Raw genomic sequence first — 9316 nt, 5'->3', positions numbered from 1 at the left:
GCCCGGGGGGGCGGCGGCAGCTGCTGCGGCTGCTGCGGCGCGAGAGGGGTCAGGGACCACATCCCTACGCGACAGCCGTCATCCGGGCGCTCTCGGGGATGGCGCGGGTCGAGGGACCCCCCCGGGCACTGCAGTGCTTCGACCTGACGCCCGGCATGGCGGGGATCATGGTGCCCGCCATCCAGAAGTGGCCCGGTGGTGCCTTCGCCTTCCACGCCTGGTTGTGCCTGAGCGAGGAGGAGCCCGAGCCACCAGCAAGACCGAAGAGGAGGCAGCTTTACAGGTGATGCTCAACGGAGGGACCGGGGGGCTGAGGTGAGGATGAGGAGGGGCAGCACCACCATCCCCACCATGCTTCTCCTCCACCAGCTTCTTCACGGCCGGCGGGACGGGCTTTGAGGCGTTCTTTACCGCCGGCGGCGTGTTGGTGGTGGCCGTCTGCACCAAGAAGGACTACATGACGGTGGCATTGCCAGAGTTTGCCTTCAATGACTCGGCTTGGGTGAGCGTCATCCCCATCCCCGTCCCCATCAGGGGGGCAACGAGGACACCAGGGGGCCTGACACCTCCTCCCTCTCCCCGCAGCACTGCATTGACATTGTCCACGTTGCCGGCCGCCGGCCCTTCGGCCAGAACATCGTCAGCATCTATGCTGATGGGCACCTGCGGAAGACAGCGCAGCTCCGCTTCCCCTCCCTCCACGAGGTGGGGGACCCCCCTGGCGCCCAGCCAGACCCCTCCCCGTGTCATGGGGCTGGGGGCTGAGCATGATTCCTTCTCCCTTCCAGTCCTTCACCTCCTGCTGCATCGGCTCCGCCCAGCAGCCGGCAGCCAAGACACCGAGTGGGGCAGCCCCACCTCCCTGGAGGGTCACCTGGGCTCTGTGGCCATCTTCTGCGAGGCTCTGCAGCAAGCCCAGGTCAAGGCGCTCTTCTGTGCGGGTACGTCAGGGTGGGACGCAGGGGATGTCCCCAGGGGTGCTGGTGGCAACCGGGATCTCCTCCACCATGCCTCAGCTCACCCCAACCCTCTTCCTCTAGGGCCAAATGTCACATCACCGTTCACACTGGAAGGTGACTTGGTGGAGCTCAGTGGCAAGCTCTTGCTGTACTACACCCCACAGGTGAGGAGAGCCACCCTTCTGGGAATGGGGACAGCGCTAGTAGACCCTCTGCCATAGGTGGCATCTCCAGGAGCATGAAGATGCTCCCATGGTGCTCTCTTCTAGGCCTGCAGGAACAACATCTGCCTGGACCTCTCTCCCAGCCACAGCTTGGACGGGAGGCTGACGGGGCACAAGGTGGTCAACTGGGACATCAAGGTACGCTGGGCGCAGGGTGGTCCATCCGCCCCATGGCATAGAGGCAGCTGGGCCCCTCCTGGGGTATGGGGCAGGGGCGGGACCCCCAAGGGGTGTTGGATGGCCATGGGGGTTCCCCTGGACCCTACAGGGACTCTGCTACATGGTATTGGGTCCACCAAGGATCTCTGTGACCCACAAGTTCACCAAAGACCTGCCTGACCCATGGGTCCACCAAGGACCTGCATGCCCCATAGGTCATCAGCGGTCAGGGTGGGCACCATGGGTGGTGCCAGGGAACAGGTGCTTTTTGGGGGACCTGTTTCAGGTGTGTGCTGTAGGATGGGTCAGGGCACACCCCGATCTTTGCTAGGCACGGGGCCTGGCTCTCCCCGGCTTGGGCTGAGCCCATGAGCAGGCAGGACGGACCCTGGGTGCACGTGCAACCTCCTCCTCTACGCTGCCGTCACCACGCAGCACCCGGCAAAGCCTCTCGCCTCCCTCCGGCAGGACGTGGTCAACTGCGTGGGTGGGATGGGCGTGCTGCTGCCCCTGCTCGAGCAAGTGGTGTCCAAGAAGGAGGAGCCCGAGGATGAGCAGGAGACCAACGACCTGGTGGGGCCAGAGCTGACATCCTCCCGGAATGCCCAAGGCATGCTCATCCCGCTGGGCAGGTCCTCAGGTGAGGACCTCGGGGGACGTGGAGTGGGAACCATCCTGCTCGGGTGGCTGGAGGTAACCCCACTGCCATGTGGGTGCTGCCTGGAGCGGGCTGATCTCTACCAAAAGGGTGTAAGAGGTCTTGCCCGGGGCACCAAGAGTTATGGGGCAATGGAGAAACCATTGACATCTTCTGATGCTGTTATGGCCTAATTAGTCATAACCGAGCATTTCTGGGAAGATGAGGTTTCCAGTAGCTTAAATTTGGGGGAAATGGGGGAAGAAGCTGAAAAGTTTGCTGAGAAAAGTTGACAGTGGGGTCTCCAGGGTGCCCTTTTGCAGGGAGATGGGGGCAGCGTTGTAGAAAGGTGTTTGGGTGGGCGCAGGGCTCACAGCCACCGGTGGGGCTCTGCCCTGTGCCTTGCAGAGAGCAGGCTGGAGAGGAACAGCGTGGCCGCCTTCCTGCTGCTGGTGAAGAACTTCATCCAGAACCACCCGGTGAACCAGGAGAGCCTGGTGCAGTGCCACGGGCCCGCCATCATCGGGGCACTGCTGCAGAAGGTGTGGGGGGCTACCAAAGGCTCCATCCCGTAGTCCTCGGGGCCGTTCCTCAAGGGGGACGCTGGGGCTGCAAGGTGTCCCTCTCACCCATGGCAGGTCTCCGGTCCGCTGCTGGACATGAGCACATTGATGGCCTCGCAGATCCTCATGGAGCGGGTGGCCTCCGAGGGCAGCGGGCTCCTGCTGCACCTCCTCTACCAGCATCTCCTCTTCGACTTCCGCATCTGGAGCAACAGCGACTTTGCCGTCCGCTTAGGTGGGAACTGGGAGTGCTTGGGGGGGTTCCCCATCCCGACTGGCCTCCATGGCTGCTCACACCTTCTCCCTGCAGGTCATATCCAGTACCTGGCCAACGTCATCAAGGACCACAAGCAGCGCATCTGCAAGAAGTATGGGGTGCAGTACATCCTCGACTCCATCCGGACGTACTACAGGTGAGCTCCCACTTGTAGCCAGGACCCCCCAACGCTGATGTGATGGCCTTCACCTCTCAGAGCTGCAGTTTGGGGTAGACACTGTTGGCTTGGGGCAATATCCCCCCTGCAAGGACCTCATGAGATAATCTTACGGTGTGGGAGCATGGTGGTGGGTTCAGGACCTTCTGCTTCTCATGGCCACGCCCCATCCCCAAGCCTCCATCCAGAACTTTGCCCGGTGAGCCCCAAAATCCACCCCCACATTTCTGCAGCATCAACCAAGAGCGCGGTGGTTTCTGCAACAAGCTGATGCCCTTTTCTTGTCTGCCCCGATGCGTTTCCGCATGCCTGTGCTACCAGGGGTGCTCGCACCCTACAGAGACCCAAACGCATGGGGTGGACATTTCCTGGTGGGCAGGGTTGGCCAAAAGGGCTATATCCACACGAGGCTGCCCCGGAGTTCCTCAGGCTTCATGGTGGGACTTGGGATCATGCTGGCTATGGGTGACAAGGGGCCGGAGGGTGGCTGTGCACATCTCCAGAGGGAATGCCCATGGATGTCTGTCCGTCAGCACCTCCAGGGAGAAGACCACAGCCACTGACGACATCAAGACAGTGCAGACATCGCTCTTCAGCTTGGTGAAGGATTTCTTCTGCAGGAGCTTCTCTGGGGAGGAGATGCAGAGCTTGCTGAGCTATGTGGCTGGGGCACAAGATGAGCAGCAGGTATGGCACTGAGCCACCCAGGTCCCCAAAAACCTCAGCATGCCATGGGCTAGCCTGACGCTTGGCAGTGGGTGGGAAGAAGCCACTGAGGTCCTGGTGGGGAACATGGAGGGCAGTGGACAACCGGCCCCGTGTCCGGCAGGTCTGCGGAGCACTGGAGGTGATCCACAGCCTGCTGAAGGGCTCACCTGCCCAGGAGCAGCTCTTCACCTTCCTCTTTGAGCCAGGCCACGTGGAGGTCCTCTTCTCACTGCTGGTGCAGAAGAAGTTCTCAGATGAAGTGCGGGAGAGGGTCTTCAAGGTAAGGCAGGTCCCCAGTGCCAACCTCTTGCCATCCCCAGAAGCCGGGGCCTTTGCCGCAGTGGGGTGTCCACCTCTCTCTGCCTCGCCAGGTCCTCTACAAGATGCTGAAGTATGAGAAGGTCCCCGAGCGCAGCAAGAACCGCCTGAAGCTGAAGGACATCGGGTACCAGGGGCTCATCACCTGCCTCAGCGACATCCCCGGCTCCATGCTGCTCTTCCGCTGCCTCTCAGAGCAGGTCCTCGGGGCAGGTACTGTGCGCCCTGCCAAAACCAGGCTGGCCCTGGCCACCCATCCCGAGTGCATGCCATGGGGTCTTCACTGGTCGCTTCCTACAAGGTTCAGCCGCTCTTGGGGCTGTGGGGACCTTTGGTGGCTTCTGGGGCCAGAAGGACCTGTCCCACCACCGTGCTCTCTCTCCTTGTCCACAGACCCCCCCAACTACAAGGACCTGGTGGCCGTGGTTTACCTGTCCCACCGGGCGGATCTGACTGTCCGGCTCGATATCTGCCGCAAGGTGAGCGGGACTATGGGCACAAGGGGCTGTGACCGAGCGGTCACCCTGGCACTGAGCTCCCCAAAGCCACCCACAGGCACCCAGCCGTGCCCAAACGCGGGGGCCATGGGGATGGTGGGAACACCCCATGCACAGGGCTGCCGGCACGTGGACATGCCAGATGGAGGTGGTGCAACCCCAGCACTCCATGATGGTTATGGAGGATCTGGGATGCTCAAGCATCCTGCCCTTCAGGGGGGCCAACCCCCCAAGAGACTACCAAGAGCTTGGGCAACATCATCAGGTCTCACCCCAGCTTTCTCCTGCAGCTCTTCCACTTGATTTACGCGCAGCAACGGGGGCTGCCTGGAGCTCCTCCGCCTCTCAGACACCCCCGGCAAAGAGGGGACGAGCCCGCCGCCAGCTGAGGAGCTGGACGTCTTCCTCCCACTGGGCTACGAGGCCTCCGACCAGGAACTCTCCGAGGGCTTCTCCGATCACTCCATCTCCCCGAGCGGCCGCACCAAGTCCTTCCACTCCTACAACTTCAAGTCTTTCGACTCCTCTGACCGGGCCAGCCGGTCATCCTCCAACCCCGGTGATGGTCCTCCCTTCGATGGTGTCTACCACCCGCTCTCGCCCTTCTCCACCTCACCCTTCGACCTGGGGCTCGACCTGGCCAGCACCAGCTCCATCGCCACAGCTGAGAGCGGCACGCAGACCCCCGCCAGCGGCCCCGGCACCCCCTCTCCCCTGGAGAGCTTCAAGCCCTTCCCGGGGATGCGAGCACGCAAGAGCTCCAGCCTCTCAAACGTCCTGGATGAGAGCAGCTACCAGGATGCGCTGCCCAGTGACAACGTTTCCAACACCAGCAACCCCCAGGTGAGCCCCAAACCATTGTGCCCACCACCCTGGGCTACGCTGGACACCAGACCTCTCACCCTTCCTCCTGGTTGGCAGCAAACACCCGAGGAGGAGCTGTGCAACCTCCTGACCAACATCATCTTCTCGGTGACCTGGCGTGGGGTGGAGGGCTGGGACGATGCAGCGTGGAGGGAACGCGGGCAGGTCTTCTCTGTCCTCACCAAGCTGGGGACGGCATGCGAGCTGGTGCGGCCTCCCGATGAGATCAAGCGCAGGTGAGTCTTGCCCAGGGGAGTCTTGCCCAGGTGAGCTTGGTCCAGGGGGTGCCACCCCAAGGGAAGACCACCCTACGGAGCTACCTGCTCTCCCTCAGCCTGCTGGAGATGATGCTGGAGTCGGCGCTGACGGACCTGAAGGAGTCGGGGCCGGCCACCCTGCCCGGTCTCAGCCACAACGCCCTCAAATTGCTGCGGCTGCTCCAGGACTTCTTGTTCTCGGAGGGACACAACAACCAGGCCCTGTGGAGCGAGAAGGTGGATGGGCACGAGCAGGGGGTCCTGGGCCCAAACCTGAGCTCTGAACCCTCCTGCTGGCCCTGATGTTAGCCCTGACCCTAAACCATGCCCCTACCTGCAACCCTTTACCCTAACCTTGGAGAATAACCTGTGCCTTAATCCTAAACCCAAACCCTAACCCTAACCTGTGCCTTAATCCTAAACCCTAATCCTAACCCTAAGCCTAACCCTGACCCATAACCAGAAAATTCAGTCTAGCCCCAAACCTAAGCCCTAGCCTTATACCCTTGCCATAAACCTCAACTCTAACCCTAAGCCTTGACCATAAGACTGAACCCTTGCTGTGAAGCCCAATCCTGTACCCTAACCCTAACCACAACCCTAAGACGTTACCTTAAACACAATCCTATACTCTAACCCGACATGCTGAGATCTGACCCTAAAACTTAACCCTAACTTCTAACCTGTAAATCTAACCCTAGCCCTTGCTGTAAGCCCTAACCCTGATCCTAAATCCTAACCCCTAATCCTAAACTTTAACTTTAACCCTACACCCTTGCCATAAAGCCAACCCTAACCCTATACACTAAGGCGCAACCCTAAACCCTATCCCTAACTCATAACCTGTACCCTAACCCTTGCTGTAAACCCTAACCATATACTCCTGCTGTAAAACATAACCCTGATCCTAAATCCTAGCCCTAACCCCTAATCCTAAACAATAACCTTAACCCTACACCCTAACTGTAAACCCAAAACCCTAGCCCTGTACCCTAAACTCCAGTCCTAAACCATAACCATACCTCCTAAATCCTAATCCTAAACCTTAACTCTACCACCTTGCCATAAACCTCAGTCCTAACCCCAGTTCTATACCCTACCCCAGCCCCAATCCCAACCCTTAAGCCTAACCCAACAACCTTACTGTAAACCGGAATCCTAATCCTAAACCCTAACTTTAACTCCTGATTTAAAAATCTAACCGTACCTTCTAAATCCTAATCCTAAACCTTAACCCTGCAGCCTTGCCATCAACTTCAATCTCAGCCCCAATCCTATACACTAGCCCTAACCCCTGTCCTAACCCTTAATCCTAACCCTACACCCTAACCCATACCCTAAACCCAGCCCAAACCCTAACTAGTTTGTCATCAGGCTTATGGGCTGGGGCTCTACCCTACCCCTAAACCCAGATCCTGACCCCTCCCCATAACCCAACTCCATGTTGAGCAAAGCCGAGGGTGGCTGGGTGATGGGGACAGACCTGGTGGCTTTGCACCCGGCCGGCTGGGGAGGTGGGGGGTGTGTAGCTGGGTGGGGGGCTCACTGTGCCTCCCCCCTCCCCGCTGCCCCAGATCTACGAGGGGGTGAGCAGTCTGCTGGACAAGCTGGGCGTCTGGTACCACCTGGCCAATGGCACCTCCGACCTCAAGGAGATGGCCCAGACGGGTCTACGCATCCTCGTGGGCTACATCCTCCTGCAAGACCCCCAGGTGGGTCAACCCTTCCTGGGGCTCAGGGTGACACCCCAGCCCTTGGGGTGGGGCAGGTGGCCCCATCTGATGTCCCGTGTCCCCCCCTGCAGCTGCACTCACTGGCGTACGTGAAGCTGCACAGCCTGCTGCAGACCGCCTCGGCCCCCAAGAAGGATGAGGCTTGCTACCTGCTGGGCAAGCTGGAGACCCCGCTGCGACGTTCATTGGATGCCAAGTCAGAGACTTTCTCCTGGTTGGTGTCCATCGTTCGGACGCTCATGGACCAGTGCTATGAGACCCTGCAGCTGCAGCTTTTCCTGCCCTCGCTGCCCCCCACCAATGGCAGCCCCACTTTCTATGAGGACTTCCAGCTCTTCTGCACCACCCCAGAGTGGAGGGGCTTCATCGAGAAGCATGTAGGTGCCATGGGGCATGGGGTGGCATCGCTGTTGGGGGAACACCTTCCCAGGCTTAGAGATGGGTCTGTGCTGCAGTGGGGTCCCCGTGTCACCACTGGGTTGGGACAGCCTGCAGGGGTGACCTCCAGGGCAGGGGTGCTCATAGCCTGGATGATGGTTGGTGGGTGCCCAAGTCCTGCAAACGCCTCCCCTTTCATCCCAGTTCTCTCTGTAGGTGCAGCCCACCATGGCCCAGTTTGAGATGGACACCTTTGCCAAGAGCCACGACCACATGTCCAATTTCTGGAATGCCTGCTACGATGCCATGATGAGCAGCTCCCAGCGGCGGGAGCAGGAGAAGGCGGCCAGCCGCAAGATGTTCCAGGTACTGCCTGCCCCTGGGATGTCACCCTGGGGATGTTCTCCTCATCCTGGGGACATGCTCCTCACCCCAAGGATGTCATCTAGGGGATGTACTCCTCACTCTGAGGATGTCACCCCAGGAACATGCTCCTCACCCTGGGGACATTAATCCTGGGACTGTGCCCTTCATCCTGGGGAGATCCTCCTCTCAGTGGGGACGTTGCCCTCAGGGTGTGCTCCTCATCCTGGGGATGTGCTCCTCACCCTAAGGATGTCATCCAGTGGATGTGCTCCTTGCCATGGGGATGTCACCCCAGGAATGTGCTCCTCACCCTGGGGACATTAATCCTAGGGATGTGCTCTTCATGCCAAGGATGTCATCCTGGGGACATGCTCCTCACCCTGGGGACATTGTTCTGGGAGTGTGCTCCTCATCCCAGGAACATCATCATGGGGGTGTGCACCTCCCACTGGGGACGTGCTCCTCACCCTAAGTCCACCATCCCGGGGATGTTCTCCTTGCCCTGGGGTCGTCACCCCATGGACATGCTTCTCCCCTCGGGGATTTCCCCAAGCCCCAGCCCTGCTGTCGCTTCATTCTGCTGCTCTCTTGGCAGGAGCTGGTACTGGAACCAGCAGCGAAGCGCGCCAAGGCGGAAAACGCCCGGCACGCCAACGTGCTCAAGCAGGCCAACAACCACCACAGCACCGTGCTGAAGCAGTGGCGGTCCCTGTGCCGCCTCCTCACCTCGCCCCGCTCCGCTTGGGCTGACCGGTGAGCCCCCACCTTGGTCCCTGGGAAGGGGTGGCACCGCTGGGGATCCCCCAGGGTGGCTCACCCTCGCCTGCCCCCCAGAAACCCCCAGGAGGTTCGTTGGAAGCTGTCAAGCGCCGAGACCTACTCCCGGATGAGGTTGAAGCTGGTGCCCAACCTGAATTTTGACCAGCACTTGGAGGCCAGCGCCCTACGGGACAACCTGGGTGAGGCTGATGGGAATGGGGCACCCAGGGGTCCTCCCATTCCGGCGCCGAGAGGGACTCCCATTCCACGGGCAAGGTGGTGTCACCAGTTGAATGCGCGTGATGGGGTTGAGCTGGGAGCTGTCATGGACCCCACTGGGGTTGGGGGGTAGGATGGGGAACTCTTGCAGGACTCGTCCCCCAGCTGTGGGTGGCTGGGGGTGTCTGCTGACCTCCTCCTCATTTCAGGAGCCAACCACCTCCACACACCCACCGAAGCC

At 60.5% G+C, this 9316-nt stretch overlaps 1 protein-coding gene across 1 annotated transcript in view; it reads left to right on the top strand.

The window, feature by feature from the left end:
• The window catches only part of NBEAL2 (neurobeachin like 2), a gene marked incomplete at both ends in the record, with an annotated part of 21230 nt that overhangs the window by 1855 nt on the left and 10059 nt on the right, over positions 1-9316 (top strand). Inside the window, 24 exon segments of the mRNA XM_035895640.1 lie at positions 7-283; positions 370-502; positions 586-705; positions 789-816; positions 819-941; positions 1041-1123; positions 1229-1321; positions 1811-1982; positions 2388-2521; positions 2618-2777; positions 2853-2955; positions 3510-3663; positions 3806-3964; positions 4056-4215; positions 4396-4481; positions 4790-4810; positions 4812-5342; positions 5421-5599; positions 5698-5857; positions 7195-7332; positions 7425-7730; positions 7948-8097; positions 8693-8850; positions 8932-9056. Of these exon segments, the coding sequence (XP_035751533.1) occupies positions 7-283; positions 370-502; positions 586-705; positions 789-816; positions 819-941; positions 1041-1123; positions 1229-1321; positions 1811-1982; positions 2388-2521; positions 2618-2777; positions 2853-2955; positions 3510-3663; positions 3806-3964; positions 4056-4215; positions 4396-4481; positions 4790-4810; positions 4812-5342; positions 5421-5599; positions 5698-5857; positions 7195-7332; positions 7425-7730; positions 7948-8097; positions 8693-8850; positions 8932-9056 (3753 nt within the window).

The sequence above is a fragment of the Egretta garzetta genome, unplaced genomic scaffold, assembly GCF_000687185.1.
Source record: "Egretta garzetta isolate BGI_Z169 unplaced genomic scaffold, ASM68718v1 scaffold275, whole genome shotgun sequence".
Lineage (NCBI taxonomy): Eukaryota > Metazoa > Chordata > Aves > Pelecaniformes > Ardeidae > Egretta > Egretta garzetta.
Note: the sequence above shows the minus strand (reverse complement) of the source record. Positions and strands in the feature narration are given on the sequence as shown.